General features: G+C 36.3%; 1 protein-coding gene across 1 annotated transcript; it reads right to left on the bottom strand.

Moving 5' to 3' along the window:
• Positions 1-21,007: 21,007 nt before the first annotated feature.
• On the bottom strand, positions 21,008-23,457 carry gpx9 (glutathione peroxidase 9). Its single transcript, XM_057359132.1, has 5 exons — positions 23,326-23,457; positions 22,550-22,643; positions 21,988-22,118; positions 21,508-21,638; positions 21,008-21,279 (listed from the first exon to the last, which is right to left on the bottom strand). The coding sequence occupies exons 1-5, from the start codon at positions 23,455-23,457 to the stop codon at positions 21,204-21,206; spliced, it is 564 nt and encodes a 187-aa protein (XP_057215115.1). The 3' UTR covers positions 21,008-21,203.
• Between the last annotated feature and the right edge of the window lie 285 nt (positions 23,458-23,742).

Below are 23,742 nucleotides of genomic sequence, written 5' to 3' on the forward strand. Positions count from 1 at the left end.
AGTTGGGCTGTTAAAATTATTATAATTACAATTGATTAAGTTTAAATATTTTTTTATATTTATATAATCGTTTTATTTATTTGCATTTTATTGAGACAGATACAGAGATCAGACTTCCGGTCATCTGTCATGACTCATTATATTTGGAGTCGATTTGCATAATGCAAACGGAAATCTAATTATATTAATATAATGTATTTGATTAGACTTGTTATTGGCTTTGAGTGACATTGATTTAGTAAACAGGTTGATTTAAGGTTAATAGTGTCTGTCACCCAGCAGGAGAGCTTCAGTATATTGATCATTATTAACAAGTTTCTATCCTCTCGCTCCTGTATGAGCGACATCCCCTAAAATCTGAGAAACCCAAATAAACACCCTTTATCGCTAGCTAAATAATACAAATATTTTCTACAGGTGAGATCGGTTTCTCCGGACATCTTTATGGCTGGTCTGTGTTTTTTTACTGGACACAGCTGTAGCAATTTTACATTGACCTTTGAGTGCATAATATGAATGTTTCACCCCATCCTCATATAAAACCTTTTTTGTAACAAAAGAATTTCATTTCATTGACCGGTCGCATACACGCAGCCACATTAATTCATGATAATTGCCTTTAGAAGGGCAAATAAAGAAGGGCTAATGGTCAGCGTGATTATCAGTTTCCCTCCGGAACGGTCTACATTTCTAAATGGGAAGTTTCTCATTCCAGCGCTGTTGACTGGGACGTCCAGTTAAGTATAAATTAGCCCGTCCTTCACTAGCAAAACACAGAGAGAAATCATTGAAGCAAATGAGACTATTAACATTGTAAAGAGAGTTTGCATTGAGGATCAATAGAGGCTGGTCTTCTTTAGAGGACCCTGCTGCGTCCTAAAGTCTTAAGAGAGAGATTATGAGTCCGTTCATTCATTACGCGCAGATGGACCGATAATTATCGACACCATCCGCACTGATAATTAAACTACAGCCACAGCTTTTCATTTAGGTGTTTATTTATTCGTTTATACATCGGGCATGCTTTAATGTATTTGTTTTTCTCTTTTATAAAACTACTGCAGTGGTATCCGGTGAAAATGAATAATTATATTTCTATACTGTGTACAAAAGCCATGGTAATGGTAAGACACGTTTATGAGGCAATTAGTGAACGAAGTGAGAGATGGAACATGAAAATGAAAGATGTCTTATGTTGACATCAGTAAGACTAAATGGAGAGCAAATTGAAAAGTCTCATCTGTGTCTCAGATATTTCTCCTGAGAAAAAGAGTCAGAAATCTCACAAATGTCATTAGAGTTTGAGAAGAGATGTCAACAGTGTGTCAAACTGAGCTCGGATTTGTCTCGTCTGCAATCAAAAGTTAATATTAGTGAAGATCTCGATATGAACTCAGACATTTCTCATCAGATGTACACAAATCCACATTATTTGACCTCTCAATTACACTCTCATTTGTTTCTTTTATTATATCTCCCAAGAGAAACATCTGAGACTAAGTTGATACTTAAATGAAACAAAACTGAGCCATTAAAGAGCAACATCTAAGCAAGAACATTTTTCTTTGGGTTAGTTGGAGATCTTTATGACACTATGGCCCGGTTTCACAGACAAGGCTTAAGGCAAGTCCCAGACTTAAATGAATGTTGGAGCTGTCTCGACTGAAAATAACTTGCCCTAACATATCGTAAAATATGTCAGTACCTGTGTGCATCTTTAGACAAAACCATGGCAATGTTTCTTTCTAAAGTTTTTTATAAAAGTGACTCAAATATCCTAATCCAACTAAGGCATAGGCCTGTTCTTTGCTGATTGTGTGACTTAAGTCTGTTGTTTTGTAGTTTTTTCAGTAATCCACTTCATTAATGAAATGTTATTTGTCGTTGTGTTTGTTATTTAGACCACGTGTTGTCACCTTGTTAAGACAAATCACATTTCAACAAAGGAAAAGCTGGCGGTGCAGTGTGTGTGTGGGGGGGAATTAAATAAATAAATAAGTTATGTTTTCATTATCTATCTCGTGCTATTCTCTGGGCCACCCTGTCCACACAGCTCAACTGCTAATCACAATGAACGCTGCCTCCGCCTGCGCCCGCCCGCCGCAATAATGCCTCTAAATGGGAATAAAATGGCTTTTCACTTTCATTTGTTGTTATGCTAAGGCGCTAACCCTAAAGTGACCGTGGTGGTGGGGGGTGTTCGGGGTAGTTGTGAGGAGGGGTGGGAGGTTTGACCAAATGCTAAATGAGAAAATAAGAGCCGTCTGTTCTCCATATGGCTGTATTGTGTTGATAATGCTGCACGCTTCAGGCCCGCAGCTAAAGAATCAACTGCTGCTTTCATTCACACACACACACACACACACACACACACACACACACTCACACACACAACATGATCCAGTCATATACATATATGCACAGACACTCATGTTCATCTGTATGACATCGTGTTTTTTTCTCACAATACAGTGGGACAGCAGGGTTTCAGAAGTCATTTTAGTGGTAATGTATGAATATACATTATCTCGGGATCGGTTCCACATTTTTGGAATGATCTGCCCGCTGCTACAAGATCAGCAGATTCTGTGGCCATCTTTAAGAACCGTCTGAAAACACATCTCTTCCGTCAGCACCTGACTGATCAGCTCTGACTTCTATCTCTTTTCTACTCTTTCAAAAAATAAAAGCTCTTAGCTCTGTATACTGTGATACCAATTTTCTTTTTGCACTTATGCTTTTTTTTGTCCTTATGTTGTTCCAATTGCTTCCATTGTTTCCCTCATCTGTAAGTCGCTTTGGATAAAAGCGTCTGCTAAATGACTAAATGTAAATGTAAACGTAATATTTCTGGATAGATCAACCATTAGCTCTGATGTTGTGCTAATATTCCTGGCGAAGAATAAAGTACTGTATTTATAATCCTGAGAATCATTTCTTTTACACTCAAATGTCATCGCTCAGATGTTGCTCTTTCATAGCTCAGCAGATTTGATGGAGCTCTCACTTGTGGTTCATTTAAGTATCATTCGTCTCAGATGTTTCTCTTAAAATTGTTTGGGAGGTATAAAAAGATAAACAAATGAGAGTGTAATTGTTGAAACACAAGAATATGGAAATATGTAGAAAATATTTGATTAAATTTGATGAGAAATGTGTGAATGGCTGAATGTTTTCCTTTAGCTCAGTGGTAAGAGCATGATTGGTTGAATTTGACTGGATTTCCGGGAGACATGCGTGTCGCGTTCTTTAACGGTCCGCCTGGAAACAACACGAACTATGTTAAATGCAAAGGTTCAAGTTACTTCATTAATAAGTGAGTCATTCATTTATAAGCTTTCCAAGATTCCATGAAAATGTCAACCTTACCATGAAAAAGAAAAGGTTTTTACTATGCTAACAGCACAGATGTCAACATTTGGTGGTTCAAAAACCCATGTGAGGTCTCTCTTCAAGTTTTTAAAGCATTTGTTTTATTATTTGTGCATGATTTTTCATAGTCAGGAATGTGCCGTATTTAGGATTTTCACATCCATGGGTGCGTTTCCCAAAAGCATGGTTAGCCAACTTTGGTCGCAAGTTCCGTCGTTTCAGCATAGTACAACGATTCAAGTGTTTCCCGAGACGCTTGTTCCAACGATCAATCGCAAGCAGCATCGCAAAGTTGTGTGGTTGGAGCTACAGGTCTAGAGCTGTGGTTAGAAGCATAGTTCCTTATTATTATGACATGTAGACTTACATACATCATGCTTTTGAGCAAGGTAAACAAGCAACATGCAGTGCATTCTATAACCATCCTTCGAAATCTACAAATTTAATTTTACATCTTTTAGTTTGTCAAGAAAATACAAGCGTTTTTTTTTTTAAAGTGCGCATGCGCCTGGATCTACATGCTCTAGGACCCTGGGGAATCCCTGGTGATCCCCGTTGAACCAACGTGGTTCAAACAACAGATATGCGACAAAGTTACTATGTTTTCGGGAAACAGTCGTGAGTAGCTAGTTAGTTTCTCAAACGATGCATCGTACTATGGTGGTTAACCAGCAAGTTATGTCGTTGTTGGGGAAACGCACCCCATAACGGTATATATTCCTCATAAATGGACACATGAAAAGTCAAATAAAGCAACTATTTTTTGTTCATCCCTTCTCCAGTTGTTGTGTATGTCACATCCATAACGCTGGAATTGCCCAGCCTGTTTCGGTGGAAATTGACTGTTTATATGTTTTGTATGAAGTTAACCTAAACAAGTTGCCCGGTTTTAATATAAATATATGTACAGTATATTGCACAATATTCTACATTAAAATATGTATGAAAAAGGGGTAAACAGAAATGTGTTTACTTTTTTTGAAGCGGCGTGCTTTTAAAGAATATGTGTAAAATAATTATATAATGTTGAAAAGTTAATTCGTAAATGTACGGAATGATAACATTCACTTTTTCATTAACCTGTTTACAGTAACTTTCTTACTTTCTTTTTGCTTTTCTTTATAAACTCTTCTTCTTCTGTGTCCAGTATGGAGAGTAAATAGTTTGAAGTCGTCTGGCTGTACACCGAGGGCCCGGCAGCGCTGAGGGGTCACCTGGTCAATGAATATGAAGGTGCTTCCTATTACAACTCTGTCAAAGACAAATAACAAAGGAGGGCTAAATGAAATGCTACATTGCACCATTTTGTGGAGGACAAGAGACATTTTCAGCTTGGCTGATCGCGCACTCGCCTCATGGCGGGCCCGGGAAAACCACTTTGTTTGACCCTAAGGAGTGAGAATTGACAAAGTAAGCCGGGAGCATTTGTTTCATCTGCTAAGTCAAAGATTGAAAATGATTTCCCAACGTGCCGTCTGAGGATCCCGTGAAGGGGGTCATCAATTATTTCCTCCAATGTGTCTGAGAGCTGGAGCTGTTCTACTGCAGGGGATCGCAGTGATACCGAAAGCTTTACCTTATTGAAGAAACAGAAATTAAAGACTAAACAGAGCTCCCGCAGTCACAGGCGTGAAGTTTTATCTCATTGTTTTTTTAGACTCAATTCATATGATTTCCGTGATGCGGAAAAACCGTGGATGGAATCGTTGAAATCCATGGATTAAAATGGAATTTGATGAACAACGCGGAATGGAGCGGAATCTTGCAAAGGTAGAACGTCTTAATCAGAAAATAGCACTGAACAGCTAATAAATAAAATAATAAATACATTTGTGCTTTGAATAACATCGATAGTGATTCAGATGCGGTTTGAATATGTAATCCGCCTGTTCTGCGTGTTTCCTGTAACTTACTGCACACATGACACTTCTGTTTACAGCATCTCACTATATGGGGATGCGAACACATCTCCAGAGCTGGTCTGAGAGTTGACTATATGAGCATTTCACCGTTTCATTTGAGTAAAGCTACTGTCAAACATGCACTAAAAAGCTCTTTGCGACAACACTTCAAAATAAAAGTCCTGTTAACGTAAATTAACTATGACACACCCACATGAATAAACTATGGTATATTATATTATTTCCTTTGTTAAAGTAAATGTACTGAAATAAAATAAAAATCTAACATTTAAGTAGGTGTGAAAACAAAACAAAAGAAAAACAGAAAATGCACTGGAGAGATGCTGGTTTAAGCCATATTTTATGGGGGGGTTTTTTACGTAAGGTTCAAAAACACTGTAGTATCTAGTTGTCTTACTATAGTTAATGAGTAAATGCTATAGTATAGGCCTACTGAAGTATTTTTCATGTGGGCAAAAATATTACTATTATATAATATATAATATTACTACTAATTAAAGTTATAAACAATAGAAGAACATCTTAAGCATACTGTCAAAAAACAAAAGTTGACTTAACTTAAAATTTCAAGGCAACTCACTGCACGTCGTTTTTGAGTTTACTCAACTTTTGGCCAAGTAGTTTACCTAACTCAATTAACTAAGTAATGACACATGACTCTCAACTGAAAAAAAATAGTTGAACCAACTGTGAGCAACACTCAAATTTTTTTGTTCACTCATCTATGGATTTGTTTGACCCAACTGAAGAGATTCATTACGAAAGGCGACAAACAACGGTAAAACTGAGGATCAATCAGGATTTCTGCTATGTTAAGTTACATTAGCCTAAGTAGTGGCGGACAGGGCCGCTGCTCCTTAATTCCTGCTCCTTATTTTGCCGTCACTGCTTCAGAACCGGGTCGGCCACCGACATTTACGTTCTCTGTGCTCTCTCTGTGCAGCTGGCTGCTAGCCTGCTACGACTCCTGACCCCGGCCCCGGGGTCCTACGAGGAGCTGTTAGCTGCCTCAATTGTGCCTGTAGTAGCGGTAACCATAGTGATCAAATGCCATCGTCGATGACTGAGCTGGTGATTTTTCTGGACTGAAAAAAAATGGACTGCACAACTGCCACATAAAGGCGATGAAGAGAAAAAAGCAATCACCTCGTTTTTCAAAAACCAAACAATATAAGTGTCCTATGCCTGTTGACTTTTCCCAGATGTGGCAGATTAGTTTTGTTATATTTGTATAGCTAGTCTTTTGCACTTAGCAAACACAGCAAAATGTGGAGAGCAGACTATGCAATTAGGGGAGTGGACAGAGGCAAATAGCGAAATAACACAAAAAGAATGGTTGGATAAATCAATCTGAAAATGTATCTGGACTTGCAAGACTAAATTAGGGTCCTGGCATAACATTATTATCTAACCCAATGTGCTCTATAGGTTGACTGAGGTAAATTGACTGATTTATGTTTAAATAAAACATATTTTGCAGAAGGCATGAAGTTTTGGTGGGTGATAAGCATACTAGACAAATAACCGTTTGATCATGCATTGCTAGTGTTGATAGGTAGGCCTTTGTTCATTGTTGTTTATCCATGATTTCAAATAAGAATCCTCCAATGGCTTTTTAGTGCAAACCATTAGCCCAACTTACGCTAAGTAAATACTTGAGCAGCCCAATTTACGCAAAATAACTAACTGAGTTGAAATCATTTGCTGACAGCTTGGTCCCCCCCAGTTAAAAAATCCCATCTGCGCCCCTGATTATAGAGTTTGAGAAGAGATGTCAACAATGTGTCAAACTGAGCTCAGATTTGACAGTCTGCAATCAAAAGTCAATATTATGGAAGATCTCAATGTGAACTCACACATTTCTCATTAAATTTATCCAAATTCAGATTATTTTACCTCTACAATCTACATTCATATTACACCTCCATACTCTTCATGTGTCTCGTTTGTTTCTCAGTTAAGTGTATTTTTCCTTAGAAATTTTTAGAGATACATCGGAGACCAAGGTGAAACACAAGCGAGAACTCCATCAAATCTCCTGACGTAAGAGCAACGTCTGAGCAAAAACGTTTTCTCTGCACAGGTTTGTGTTTTCGCTGAGTGTGAAGAGTCCCATCCACTAACTGCAGTTTCTCTGTATAAATGGGTTTTTAAATTGAAGCTCTTTTTTTCTGTGTGGGAAGCTAATTTGTGGATCTCAGACTCGGTGGCTGGCCTGGCAGTGATTTATTGCCTGCTCCGGACACAAATTGACTTGTATGCAAGAAATGTAAATGGAAGTTGGACATTTGATGGAGAAGCTTGTTCTTCTGCTTTAATGTTTTAAATGAACCACAGAAAGTCGTGCAGAAGTTAAACGCCGCCCGGCCTCTTTTCAGCCCCAAACATCAGATAAATCATAAGTCAATTTATTAAACAAACAGTCATATTGCGCCAGATTCACAAGGATCAATGAGTTTGATGAAGAGGTTTCATTTTGGGAGATCAACCTGTGAAATTAGCCCTGGAAAAGAGTAAATATGTAAACTGATTTATGGAAATGGGGTGTGCTTCTGTTCAGTTTTCACAAAACTCCAACATTACAGCATAACACCACTCACAAAATACTAAATAAAGTAAGTGAGCAAGCCTACTAATTCATTACATTAATAATAATTAATCATTAATATTAATGACTTTATTATGCACCTTTCCAAAATAAACGTGTTTTAAAAATATTTTTACTATCCTTATCCGTCACTTCACATGTTTTGTCAGAAGTCATAATTGGTATAAAATCATGTGCATTAACTCAGAGATCATACAGTAGTGTGTTTTTCGGGGGGTTTGAAAGGATCCTGCTGTGAGAAGAGCAGTCAGTGGGGTATAAAGCCTCTCAAAAGCCCCTCGGTTCCCTCTGGACCCTCATTAAATGTTATTCCATCAATACACAGACACTTTACAAGCTGCTGCTTTTGTAATGTTATCGTGTTTGAGACTCTTGAGCTTTTGTGTCGTTCTCTGTTGGTGTTTGAAATGCTCAGCAGGGCTGTTTGATCGCATCGATGTGTTCAGAATGAGAAGACGTTTTATGCCAAATCTGCGTTAAAAAAAACGTGAATGGCTTAAAGACAAATAAGAGTGTCCTGATATGTATTAAGAGCATGTTGTTAAATTAAAATACCTCCTCCTATCCCTGCTGAGTATACAAAAATTATTTCAAAATGATTTAAAGAATTTACTATAGGTATGTGTTTAGGTAAAATTGTCATTTTTGCTTCATTCTCTGAACTACTTATAATATTTGTCACGAATTTCAAATCAAAATATTGTTTCTATTTGCATTTATTTGCAGAAAATGAAAACTGGCGAAACAGGTGAAAATAACAGAAAAGATGGTGTGTATTTTTTCAGACCTCAAATACTGCAAAGAAAACAAGCTCAGATTCACTTTTGCGATACAACAGTCATTGTATCATTAAAATTCAACAAACACCGGACTGGAATGACCACAATACATCTAGAAATGCTGCTGAAATAACAAATGTGGAATGATATATGGAAGATTATCAAATCTTATCCCCCATTGACTCCCATAGTATTTATTTTCCCTACTATGGCAGTAATTCGTGGATGAGATCTGACATTCTTCCAGATTTCTTCCTGTGTGTTCAGCAAAACAACGAAATGTATACAGTTATGGAACTATCTAAGGGTGAGTAAATGATGACAGAAGTATCCTTTTATTAATTAAATTGTGTCAAATGTGTAAAAGCGTATTGCTACATTTCATTCATAACATGCTGCATGCATCTCATTTCTTTCTTTAGACACTTTTGCTGTGAAGCAGAGGAACAGTAAGGATGAAGTGGTGTACTGAAAATGCTCAGAGGTTGCTCTTTCATTGGAGTTCTCTGTAATGTTTCATTTAAGCATCAACTTTTGTCAGAGATCTAGACACACAAAAACGCTAATGTTGACAGAGTAAAAGTGTAAATCTATAAAATAACGTGGACAGCTCATGATATTTGGTCTTGACGTGTGACCTTTAACATATGGAATACGTTTTATTTCAGTATATCTGGAGTATCTTCTTAGCCATGTTTAGTGTACTGTATGTGCTCTATTTGTATGTTTTAGTATTGCACATAAACATACACACAAGAGTGCATTAACATTTTTATCCCCTGTAACACAACCAATATGCTTCTCATACTGAAACCAGACCTTCACTAATGCACTGCCCCAGGCCATGAGAACACACACGCACACAAAACACACACTTAACAGGCTTGTCCTCACTGCAATCATTTTCGTGTCATTTTGAGATCTCGTGTTTTGAACAGAGTGTCTAGATGATTCTGGAGACACAGACTGACAGATTTTACAACAAACTGTAAACCCCGATTAACTCAAAAGATTTGTGGAAACGTATTACCTCAAAACTTTTAAGTTGATAAACTCAATTTTTTGAGTAAAGAACACTAAACACATAAGAACAGTATACTCAAAATAATTAATTTTTTATAAACTTCATTTTTCATTATACCATTTTTCAACTTGAGTTTCACTTTGAACAATGATCAATGTTGTCATGAAGGAACAACAGCCAATTACAGCTGTAGCATCACCAATGTAGTGCCTTCAGATCACACAATCAAGATTTGAAAATCACTAAAATCACTAATGTTACAAAACTCTTTAAATAACAGAATACTAAACATTTTAAGCCTCCTCTCGTGGTCATTTTGATATAAATAAGTAAAATAACAATTTTATTAAAAATCTTAGTGTTCAGATGTTGCTCTTCAGTTCATTGATCTGGAGATTTGAGTTCTCAGTTTTAGTCGCCAAAAATGACTTTGAAATAAAAGAGAAACACATGAGTAATGAATGAACAATCTTTATTTATTTATTTATTTATGTTGCGATCTTCAATAATATAGATTTTTTGACAGGGACATTTGTGAGATGTATGACTCTTTCTCAGGAGAAACATCTGAGATGCAGATGAGACTTCAGCAAAAAGTTTCAACAATTGGAGAGCGATTCAACCACATATTTTGGCTGTATATAAAACATACCAGATTCAACAATCAATACATTTCTCCAATGCTGTTGTTTACATTCATAATAAGCGAAACCCAATCCAAGTTAAACGTTTTCAACTAAACACACGCCACTGCACCAAGACGAACTTTTCCATCCCAACCCAATAACCGCGTGACTCCCGCTGCGTCTCATATGCACTTTAATGTGCTCTTATTTGAGCGAAACTTTTCTGTCAACAGAAATAAAGCTACAGGGATCTTCCTCGTCTTTTGCACGGGCCCATTGAGATAACCATTAAGCAACACGCGCTCTCGCTGCGTCAGGATCACGGTAATAATAATAATCCAGAAATAAATCCTTGAGTTTGGGCCGGTTAATCGCGTGGCTCCTGGAGGGGGCCACATTAACAGTAAGTGAGTATAAGTGACAGAGATTGTCCTAAATACGATCCCAGCGTGAGTCCGGTTTTTGGCTCTAATTCACATCTGAATGAAATACCCCCTGCTAAGATCTCATCAGCGTTATTGCCCCCGCGTTAGCCTGCGTTTATACTGATGTCCGCCAGCGGATGCGCGGGCCTGTGGACCGCTACACTCGATATTTAGATGCGTCAAAGATGCGGCCTAATGTCGGTTTTGTGGATTTTGGGAAAAATTTAGAAAAAAAGAGATTGGATTAGATTCGTGATGTGAATGTTTGTGACTTTTATGATTAAAAATGTGTTAAAAGTATTCATATATGTATTTACGCACGTATATAAAATGTTATCCAGAACCTCTCATAGTGCATTTAATTTTTATGTATTACTTTTTTCCATTTTATTGTTTAATTTTTATTTTATCCTGGATGACCCATGTTTGTTAAAATACATATATGCACATATTAACCCACATGAAAAAACATAGTAGTATACTCTTGTATTTCCTATAGTAAACAATAGTAAATTGGAGTATAGTGTAGTATATTATAAGGGTTCAATATTACTATAATACATAAAAAGTGCTATAATGTATTATCTAGAAACTTTACCACAGTTTACTATAGTAATTACCACATATATACAAGTTTAGTACAGTATTTTTTCGTTTGGGAATATTTGGGAATTTTTTCTACTAAAACTATTTTTACATCTGTTAAAGTGATTTATTAATTTTTTATTAATTTTTTATTAATGTCTTGTTGCTTTTATTCTAAAACTGCAAGGAGCAAGTCATCACATGTACATTTAATCTGAGAGCAGTAAGGAATGATCTGAAAGGCCAGAGAAGATCAAGACTGTGTTTGACTCCAGGCCAGCACAGAAACTCGTCTGTCCAGTTGATTTAATTCACTCTTTGATAAAGAAGCCTCTCACGGAGAGCCGCTCAGATAAATTGATCTGTTGGGTCACCCACGGCTCTGACTCCTCACGGCAGGGCAAACGGAGAGCTCAGTTACCTCACAGCGATATCAATAAAACTCAACAGTACACACCCACTGAGCTGTGTACACTGAGAGAGAGCCCGAGAGCTCAAATGAAATTGTCGTGCAGAACCGTTGGGCCATGACCGACAAAATGGGGTGTAAATGTTAAATACAGTCAGATATAGCACACCGGCGCATTAGACGAGCCGTGTAAAAAAGCACAATCCAACAAACTGCAAACAATCACTATCTGAAACCAGTGAAATGATCCTCTCTGCCAGTTTAAATGCGTATGCAAAGTAAAGTTGGGCAAGATAATAAGACTTTGTCTTGAGTTGAGGTTTAGACAGACAGACACTTTTAATAACAACAGTAATCAATGATTCAAAGGAATGATTAACGTTTGTCTTAAAGTGAAGGACTGGTTGAAAAGTTCATGTGATGTGACGGTGGCCTTTAGTGGAGTTTTAATGACAGTTCTGGCCTTTAGAAGAACATCATGGCACTCTTCATTTGGTTTGTTGCAGCTCAGCAGTACATCTACCGTTAATGAAGTTTTAATATCCTTAATGACAGCAAAAGAATGATGTAATTAAGGACGCCATGTTTGGAGAAACGCTGACCGACACTTTTTTTGCACAATATCTTGATAGCACTTCCAATAAATGAACATATTATATTAATGGAGCGATTGCCTTCGAGGAAACGTTCGTGACCAGGTTGAGATCATAAATTAATTGAGCTAAATTATATATATGTGACACTGGACCACAAAACCAGTCTTGAGTAGCACGGGAACAACAGCCAAAAATACATTGTATGGATCAAAATGATAGATTTTTCTTTTATGCCAAAAATCATTAGGATATTAAGTAAAGATCATGTTCCACGAAGATATTTTGGTAATTTCCTACCGTACATATATCAAAACTATATATTTGTGAGTAGGCCATGCTAGGGACTTGATTTTCTCAATGTTTTTATTTTTTGTTCCCTCAGATTCCAGATTTTCAAATTTTTGTATCTCGACCAAATATTGTCCTATCCTAACAAACCATACATCAATGGAAAGCTTATTTCTTCAGCTTTCAGAAGATGTAAAAAGCTCAATTCGAAAAACTGACCCTTAAGACTGTTGTCCAGGGTCACATATATATGTATGTAAATAGATTTTTTATTCTGCTATTGTTGGATTCCTATTAAAAAAGTACAAAAATGTTCTTTAGAAACAGATATTCCAGTCTACCTTTTACAACTACAACAAATACATATTGAGGGTTGGATAACGTAGAAATATACTTTGCATTGTATATCTGCATTGTATTGCATTACTTGCTATTGTTTTTAAGTGGCGGGTGGTTTCATTGGTAGAGACATACTGTACATGTTTAAAGCATTTTATTGGACAAAAAATGTTCATGTTTATGCATTCTTCTGAAGTTTTTTTTTTGTCTTTTAACTCTAAACACTGTTGTGTTAAACACAACGCAACATAAACTGTCCTTAACTGATCTCAGTGTCTCTTTAAGGACGACAATATTACTTTTAACCCAACCTTTTGTTGTTCCTTTTTTTTATTTAAAGTGATAGTTCACCCAAAATTCTGTCATCACTTACACTTTCAAACCTGCATGAATAACGACGGTACCCCTTGACTTGGATTGGCTTTGAATGGATACCGCCGTTGTTCAGTTACCAACATTCTTCAAAATATCTTCTGTTCTGTTCTGCAGGAAAATGAGTCATACAAAATAAATTAAAAAGGATGACTGAGTTTTCGTTTCTGAAAGAACTTTAACTAGGGATGAAACGATTAACCTGAGCCGGTTGAAAATCGATTATAATATGTGACGATTCTAGTCGGTTGAGATGTTATTTGAATCGCAATGCATGTTTTGAACAGCAGAGGCCGCTGTGTTTACTGCAAACTTGGAAAACATGGATATGCTGATATTTCTTAAATGTAAAAAAATCCAAGAAAAGCACAGATAAAGTCTTAGTTTGTTTATTTTAAAGATACTTTTGTATTATTATTATTTTTATTTGATTTGGAATTTGTTTTAAATTTGCATTTTAGTTTCGTTATTTGACATAAATATATTTTTAGTTTATTAAGAAATGTGCAGCATTTTAGGAATAATAAAAGCGCGGTTGTTCATTTCTAATTTATCTCAACTCAATTTTGTAAAAGTAAATGGTGAATGAATCGTATAGTGAGCTCAGTATCGTGAATCGCATCGCATCCTGAGCTGAGCGAATCGTTACATTCCTCCCTTTAACACAAAACCAACAAAACTTATGGCTAACCAATTTTACACCAGAAAATGTTTAGTTTGTTTAGATCTTTGACCCGAGCAGGTAAAACTAAACTGTGATGTGGGTACAGAGAGTAGATGTCCTTTAACCGTTTCATCTTACTCCGAGAAGGAGGAGTCTTTGTGTTATTGATTCAAAGAGAAGGAAGAATCCCACAGGCACTAAAAGGAACAGGCAATGATTAATGTCCCTCTCGGAAAGAAGAAATTATATGGAATAAATTAAACTACTGCAGCAGCAAATTGAAAAATAAGGACGCAAATGAGGTTTGAATACTTAATATCTTATGAAGAGAAATAGTCAATGGAGCACAAAAACGTTGAGGGATTGGCAAAGAAATGTGACATTAGCACTAAGGACCCGGTTTGTCTGTCCTGTCAGAATTCACCTGTCACAGCGTGCCGAAATAAATAAACATTTTAAAATAGAAGAACAAGATGCTTGGTGTATTATTTGTTGTTGATATGATATGCATTCAATCAAACCGTACGGTATATATTTTTTTATCTGTCACAAATACATGCATGAAAAAGTTTTTCATTCTTTTCATCAAACTACGGTTCAAACTATGTCAAAACAAGTTTACATGCAACAAAGAATGAAAGTGTTGCTCTGCCGATTAAACGGTAACATCTCTGTTTAGTGGTTTTGTTCAATATGTCGCGATTTGAGCCTTGAAATTAAACGCTGTCGGTTTTATTTAACATTTCTGAATGTAAGATGGATCGATATCTCTCATCAATCTTGAGAACTTTTAAGAGTTCCTCGCGCTGTCCTCGTGCTTGTGCGGCGTTCATAACAAATGATTTCCAATGCAAATGATTTATACAACACCTCAACAACTTATAACAAATGATTCATATTTTATCGACGCTTATTCTTTTTTGTCTTTCCCGAAAAAGGTCAGACTGTTAAAATAGGCCTCCGATGCATCACGCGTTGTCATCGCGCCACTGTTTTAGCTCTCGAGGTGCCATCAATTAGATGCTGCTGATGACATATCTATCCCACAATGCACCTGTGACGCTGGTTTCAGGAGCAGCACTTCTCCAGCGAGGCGTACGGCCGTAAATGAAGTGTTTTAGATGTTGGGGGAGTGTTTGGTTGGAGGATGCTGGATAGCCACACCCATTACCTGAGACGGATGTTTGGGGAGGGATGTTAAAACACTGATCGGCCGCATGTACCACTTTAAGTACTTTCATTCTGGAGCAGCATTCACATCTGCGTGCACACACACACACACACACACACACACACACACACACACACACACACACACACACACACACACACACACATGAGGGGTTTCTATGTTTTATGGGGACATTCCATAGACGCAATGGTTTTTATACTGTACACACTGCATGTCATATTCCCTACCCCTAACCCACACACAACTGTCTGCTCTTTTAGATTTTCAAAAAAGTTCATTCTGTATGATTTATAAGCGTGTTTCCTCATGGGGACAAAAAATGTCCATCTTTGTGGGGACATTCTGTCCCCATACCGTAGGGTTTACCCTTCCCACACACACTCACGCACACACTCACACACACACACACACACACACACACACACACACAGCGTCCTTACCAAAATGAACCCTTTCAAAGTTAACCTAGTTCCTTTTATGATAGAATATTTTGAAATATATCTTTATTATTTGCATAAATGCAAAAAATGTATCATTGAAACTAATTTAATTTAATTTGATTTAATAATTGTTGTTTATTTTGTTGTAAGGTTTATAATTTGCTGTGGTTAACAGTAATACTACACAGTGACTATTTGCAAGACATGATGTGAAAATACAAACACCTCACACATCTACAGGGTTTGCGTATCGTTTAAATTTTAAGAGGTTCCAGCACAAATTGCTTGTGTTCTCTAAACTCTTATTAAATAATGTTTATTGCCATAAAAACCTCTGAACCAAAGAGCAAAAACAAACATGTAACATTTTATCTCCCCGTAATGGTTTGTTATGAGGTCATTTTAATACGTATAAAATCTTTTCAAATGACTGTAACTTTAATTTGCTCAAAGGTTTTAAACATTTCATTACTATGATTGTCCCACCACACAACTTCAAATGAATGACTCACTTCTGTTGATGGACAATCTTTAACAGTTTACCTGTAACTCTTCTATTGGATTGAGGTGTGTTAATCTCGTAGTAAAAGTTTATTAGAAAGTGTCTGACTAAGTACTCTGTATTTTACGAGCCAGCTGACTCTTGCATGAAAATAATATTAAAAAGTGTTATGAAGATTCTTCAGTGCCAAAAGGTGAAACAGATTCATAACTCTAAGTTCTGATAGCAGGCTTCGTTTTGAAAGTTCTGTGAATCCAAGAATCGTTTTTTTAACTTCATGCATTTAGGCATTAACTCCTGTGCTATTCAAAAGTTGAGGGTCACTCATTTATTTTGTTTTTTTACCTTTTAGAACAATAGTAAACTCAATCCAAACTGAATGTTATATTTCCAGTGTAGTCACCCTTTGTCTGGAAATTGTAGAAATTTTCTCTTGCCATTTTATTTTTTTAAGGAAAAATATTTTTTTTTTTTTTATTGAAGGATTCATCTTGATATGCTATATGAACAGTATTAAATTAATTCTATTATGAGCTTTTTTTGGCAGTTTTTTATTTTTCAGTCAAAGCACCTTAAAAACATTTAATTGTTTTGTTTTATATAATGAAATAATGACTTGGCACAATTATATGTGTATCTGCAAAAATAAGTTTAGACTTTTAAGTCTCTCTCTCTCTCTCTCTCTCTCTCTCCCCCTCTCCTCTCCTCTCTCTCTCCTCTTCTTCTCTCTCCTCTTCTTCTCACACTCTCTCTCTCTCTCTCTCTCTCTCTCTCTCTCTCTCTCTCTCTCTCTCTCTCTCTCTCTCTCTCTCTCTCTCTCTCTCTCTCTCTCTCTCTCTCTCTCTCTCTCTCTCTCTCTCTCTCTCTCTCTCTCTCTCTCTCACAAACACACACACACACACACCGGTTGGAGTGTTGTTGTACCTGAACATGTACGGTGCCTGAATTGGTCCACATGTCAGTTTTGGCCCATTGGTCTTCTGAGGTGATGGAAAAATGTCAAAAAGACATGCAGCAATTTGCTCCCTGCACAAAATAATCATGTTTTACTCCGGGAACAAGGATTGAGGATATTAAAACGGATGCAAGGACAACGTTTTAAAAACAACATTTCCAAGTGAAAGGAGTGAATGACAACAGCATGTTTATTTGTGTCTCATTCACCGGTTTTCTTTCTCTCACTGGGTTTTTTCTCTCTCAAACCCCATATAAACAAGAACATTTAGAGAGAGAAAAAATCACTTGAAAGATATCACTGCTTTACCAAATGCGTAAAATAAAGGGTAATGTTTGTTATTAGTAGAGAGCATGTCAGGTATTTTGTGCATGGATGTGTAATTTTGCAGGCAGGGAGAGTTTGTAAAGTAGAGCGGTGCATTAAGCGTTTTTCTCTTTTAGGTGGTTTCATTCATCAGTGTCACACACACACAGGGTTTATAAATTTAAATGCACTCAAGCATGCTGTTGTCTCCAACCTCCTGTGGCACTCAATAGGACGATGTGTGTGTATATTAGCCATGGAAATTCATGCTGCAATGTTTCCCAGCATTGTCCAGTCAGACAATAATAACAAAGGCAATGTGTTTGTGAAAGTAATATTTTTGTTTGTAGGTTTTCTATAACATGATATGGAACAGTCTGAGATTGTGTGATCCGCTTACACAATTGCTTATTTTCTGTAGCAGTGATTTATGCTGCATTCACATACAGTCTGAAATAATAATGTGAATTCTGTCCTTCTATATCCAATTTATGGTTGATATGTGTGGAATATAATAAAATAGATTTTAACTGTGTATTTTTAACAAATGTCATGTTTTGGCAGATTGACACATGACCATAACCGTTCCATAACAAATTGATTTGGCATTATTGCCAAGTGGTGACCGAAAGAATGACAAAAGTAATGACATTTTAAGTGCATTTTGAGCAAAAAATACATAATAGGACATGGTTCTAAAAATACAGTTTTGTGACAACTTGCCCCGGTGTAATTTCTACTGTATGTCTGAAACATCGCACCTGATTTCCTCCACAATTAGGATTCAGTAATGGCTTCTGGGTAAATGACTCCAGCACAAACATGTCAATGCAACAGAGCACACACTTTCATTGACTTACCTACTATCTATACCTATTATCTTCTAATGTTGTTTGCATTTAGTTTTATTATTATAATTCTTGAAGGCTGTGATTTTAAACTGGAATAAATTATCATAGTCACAATTCCATTACAAACAAAACTTAAAATGCCACTGATTGAGAGATTGTTAAATATATTTAAAAATATATAGTTAGGTTCTAAATGATTATTCCCTATTTAAATAAAAAAAGGATTATGTAAAGTGGTTTGAACAGTTTAGGATTGGGTTAAGCGTATTTCAACTTTGGACACTTTGCGTTAGCAGACAAAGAGAAACATACAGTCAAATGCATGTGACCTTTATGAAAAATATGTGTACTTGTCATTTTTAAGAAAAGTTTGTTATCTTAAGTATACAACTAGTGTACTTGCAAGGGTACTATTTTATTACTACTAGTAAACTAAATTGGCTAAATGTTTAGTTTATGAAAGTATACTTTTAGTGAACAGTAAACGTTTTAGTGTAACGCTGACTTTGAGTGCACAACTAAGTATAAAAGTATAGACTGAAAGTATACTTTCTAATTTTAAGTTGAAAAGAAGTGTACACTTGAGTAAACTTCTTTTTCTGTATGGGTTTACTCTTATTTGTTATCAAAGATGTGCTTATAGGCCTAACATAAAATCTTTTGAGTCATAACTAATAATATTCAGCTCATATTGGCCAGTGGCTCTTGTAGTGTAGATGTATAGAGAGTGTGCGGTGAGCAGTCCTGCATTCATAAATCACATCTCAGGCACAGGGACACATCATTGACTCTCATGTCTGTGTTAAATGTGCTGCTTATAACTCTTTGTGTTGTGTAACGGATGATACAGTGAGGTACAGGACGGATGTCCACCCGCTGAACACCAGGAGAATATGAATCAATAAATCTCACAACGTTGGGACTCAATGAGATAAATCTGATCTGCTGTTCTGGTCACTTCTACACCGATGAAAAAAAAACATTTCATTTGACATCTGCTCATTTATTATTTATTACCCAAGATGTTGAAGCAGAGCAAAACAAATAATTGCTTTTGTGCATACAGTATATGTAAATATACAGTATGTGTGTATTTAAAGATTTTTTAAGTTTGCATCTGCGCAGTAACATTTTTCTCTGTTTTAGAATGCATTGTATTAATAAATGTAAAATGGTAAAAATGTACTTAATGAAAAGTTCCAGACATGTCAAACATACAGTGTGTGATAGTTCAAATTGTTCCAATTATTGTGTGTGAATTATACACCTCCCAACTTCTCACTAATGAGAGTCACTGCTGGATTTAAAAAATCTTCATTATAAAGACAGAAATGATGACAGCTCACATGTTTCAGCACTATATTCAGATCTGTCAGGACCTGCTGCTGGCTCACAGAATAATTACAGCCGTTTCACATTTATTTTTACCAAAGAGAACAATTACATCAGTCAGAAACATGCAAATGCTCCTGTACAGATCATCTGAAACATGTTCTTCTGTGAGCAGGTCATTAACAGAATTAGAATACGTTTTATTTGCTATGTGTGCTCACACACAAGGAAATTGTTGCGGTTACAGGAGCTCTAAGCAGAATGACTTGGATAACAGAAAACAAATTTAGATATGCAATGCAATTTTATGCTTCGCAACCACCATGCATGTGAAAACGTATGCTATGTTTTAAGAAACACTGTTCTGCTTTCTTGTTTTCATCAGTAAACTAAAATAGGTATTTAATAAAGGTAATGCAGTATAAGAAGCAAACCATATTTAATAGATGTACTGTAATCAGCCTGTCCAACACTGCCATCTAGTGGATAACCAATGCCATCACAGACAAATTTACTCAACGGTACAGTACAGTTCACTGGAAGAAAAAAATCTGTCATCATTTATTCCCTCTCATGTGTTTGTAAACCTGTATGTGACTCTTTCTTCATTGGAACACAAAATAAGATATTTTGTGAAATGTCTCTCTGGTTTTGCGTTCACAATGGAAGTCAATGGGGTTCTGTTTTGTTTGATTATTAACATTCTTCAAAATATCTTCTCTTGTGTTCTGAAGAGGACAGAGTTTTGTAATGACATGAGTATAGGAAATGATCGAATAGTTTTAGTTTTGTGTAAACTCTCTCTCTTTAAATATCAGCATGCTATCCTATTGTCTTTATTCAAGCAACATAACACACTTCTGTACAAATGCAAGTACTAGCCTATCCTGAGTAGCCATGTCCCACAATGCAATGTGCTCAACGTTCCTTTTCTGTGGAATTTGTTTGTTTACAGTATGAGTATAGCCTATTTATGTCACATAGAAGTTACATTTTTAGTTTTAATTAGTTAGATGTATATCTACGGTTAAATGACTTCTTTCATTGTGTTTATACTGTATAACTCTGGTCCTGTGAGGCGCAACGTTTAGTTTTCTTGTATGTATTCAATGACAGTAAAGCTCATGGACTTAAACTTGAAACTTGGACTGCCACACTTTTAAACAAATTCATAACTATGTTTTTTCATGTATGATAATTTGAAGGCAACAATGACAACACTGATTGAAATGTTTATCGTTGCAGAGAATATGGCTTTGAGAAGAAGGGCTTTGGATCATTTGGAAGGTTTTAAATTTGTGTGGATCGTAGATTTAATAAAAGAAAGAATTCTCTGACATGAAAATAAATCCAAAGAGTTAAAAGGATCTTTACTGTTCTTTAGGTGTCATTGTAACATCATTGAGGTATTTGACGGAGATCTTCTCTCAGTGCGTAGTGTCGGGTCAGGAGAGGAGCGGAGTGAATGCACTAAAGATCCGATCTTCTCTTTTCCCCTTCAGATCCATCAGCTTCTAGTGTTTACTGAAGGACCGTCACTGTGACACCTCACTGAGAACAGATCACAGGAGCGAATCTTAAGTATCAATGCTCTGTGATTGTATGATAAATCTGTATTATGATCCGTGGCTTCCCTTCACAAGCATCGCAATATGCTTCTCCACGGCTTCAGAAGGACAACGAAGATCAAACCTGCAATACAGAATTCAGAGAGACATACTTATTGTTTTTGGCTTGTTGATATACGTAATTCTGATTGGTCTATAAGCATTCAAACAAATATTTTTAACTAAAACGTCCATTAAAATGGTTGGCAAATGGCTTAAAGCAGGATCTCTTTGCACAATACATTTTCAAAAACGAAAAGTGAATTTGATTATAAATTTGAGAAAGTTGAAAGTGAATTGTGAATCTTGATACCGTCTGTAAGGAACTCCGTCTGCTCCGATGAGGAACTTCTCAAAGTTCCATCGGACGTCATTCACTTTAATGGGAGACCAGTGGAGTTTCTTGATGTCTCCAACGACAGGGTTTACAAATGGAAGAGATTCCTGAAAGAACAAGGTGGTCAACAAGAACTGTTTTCCCATCGCAACAGCTAGATTTCAACTGAATCGATTAAACTGAATTGAATCGACATTATCTGTTCCACATGATGGTGACAGCACGAGACTACGAGAAACCCAACCCTCATTTTATTCTGCTCGCTTCACTGCACAATGTCAAAAACTTGATTCAATTAGAAATTTAAGTGAATTTCATAGAAACCCTCCAAGAACATGTCAAAGTCATAATTTACCCCCAAAATCAATATCAAGAAATAAGTTTAATTATATTTTGCTGAAATGAAATGAAGTCTTGGTTTGTATTGTAACATTATTTGATATATATTTGAATTACCTTCAGGAAGGCATACAGAGGATTCTCATCATCACCGTTCACCTCGATCTTACTGAAGATGGGGAACTGGGGCGTGTAACCTCCTCCCGGCCTCACGCACCTCAGAACATTAAGAGTTTCATGATTCTCTTCTGAAGGAGAGGAAACCCGAATTATTGTCAGGGTTTAAAAATTAGGGACAAAATGTTGGAATGAACAGACTTATTTGCTTTTCAGCGAAAAGAATGAATTATAGTAAATAATAGTGAAAGCAAAACAATTCATGTAAAAGTAAAATGAATTCCAACCCTTATGACAACTTCCCCAACCTGAGACTTTTAACAGTTTATTCTGTCATTAAAATAAACTTGTCTCTATTTAATAAATACACAAAAATCACAGTTTGAATGATGTCATCATGTCATTTGAGATATTTGATGTAACTGGCAGTACTGTCTGTTGTATTATGTCTTGTGTGGAAAAGCACTCAAAAATGTTTTTCATTATAGGCTACTTTGTACACAGTACACATAATAAACAATAAATCACTCTGACGTTAAATAAGACCACATGCAGGTGTTACCAGGTGACTGTAGTCCAAACTGATTGCATGGGAACCCGAGGATGACGAAGTTCTGATCTCCATACATCTTCATGAGTGCATTCATCTTGTGATACTGTTCAAAAGGCACATTCAGAGGAATTATCATAATATCAAATCAAATCAAAATTTATTTATAAAGCACTGTTATAAAAACAACAGCAGTTGACCACCGTGCTATATCATACTAAAATGATCATGAAAGGAAAATGTAATAAAGGCCGCAATGCATTGAGAAAAAAAAGAAAATAAATCAAACACCAATAAATAATGAGGCCTCAAAAACTTTAGAAACAGTTATCTGCCTGTGTGAAAAGATATGTTTGAATTTAGATTTATTCAGATGAATTTATTTTGAGGGAAACCGGAAGATTATTCCACAGTTTTGGCCCAACATCTGAAAAAACTTGGTCGCCTCTCAACTTTAACCTGGAACTCGGGACCATCAACAATCTTTGTTAATATGTATATATAATATAACATATTATATTATAATACATATCACAAACAAAAGTATTCCTTGTATTCTCAGTATGTACGTCTTTAAGACAAGTTACATGTTTCAAACTTGACAGTATTTTGTGTTGTGACATAAAAGCCATAAACAGTAAATATCATCACAGATTCTTGTGTGTGTCATTATACTGTAAGGCGTTCCACGACTTCTTTATATCAAACTTTTTTTTAATTATGTGTTTGAGATAGTTTTCTCCATTTTAGATTCAATTCAAACAGTCACAGGGTTTACACACACGCACCTCTTCAATGGTGGACCCTCAGAAGGTCGCCACGTTCACAATGAGAAGAACTTTTCCTTTGAACATGTTGAGTGGAACTGCTTTCTTCTCCAGGTTCTCCGCAGTGAAGTCATTAACTGAATTTGCTGTCATATTTGCTGTAATATGTTGTATCAGAGTGCTCAATCTGTGCTAACCCGTGCCTCTCGGCTGCGTTTCATTCAGTGTTTGTACCTCTCGGCTCAGCAGTGGTTCTGCATGGATGAATCTATTGTTTCTCTCACCCCAGTGAATTGAGCTGTGCGTTTGTTCTAGGTTTGCAATGCTGACCCCAATGGTCATGTGACTATTCTCTTCTTTAACAGCCAGGTATAGTATTACTGGTCAACACAATCCTTAAAGCAGCCACTAATAAATCTATTGATAATAAATAGGCCT

This window comes from Triplophysa rosa, linkage group LG18 (genome assembly GCF_024868665.1).
Source record: "Triplophysa rosa linkage group LG18, Trosa_1v2, whole genome shotgun sequence".
NCBI lineage: Eukaryota > Metazoa > Chordata > Actinopteri > Cypriniformes > Nemacheilidae > Triplophysa > Triplophysa rosa.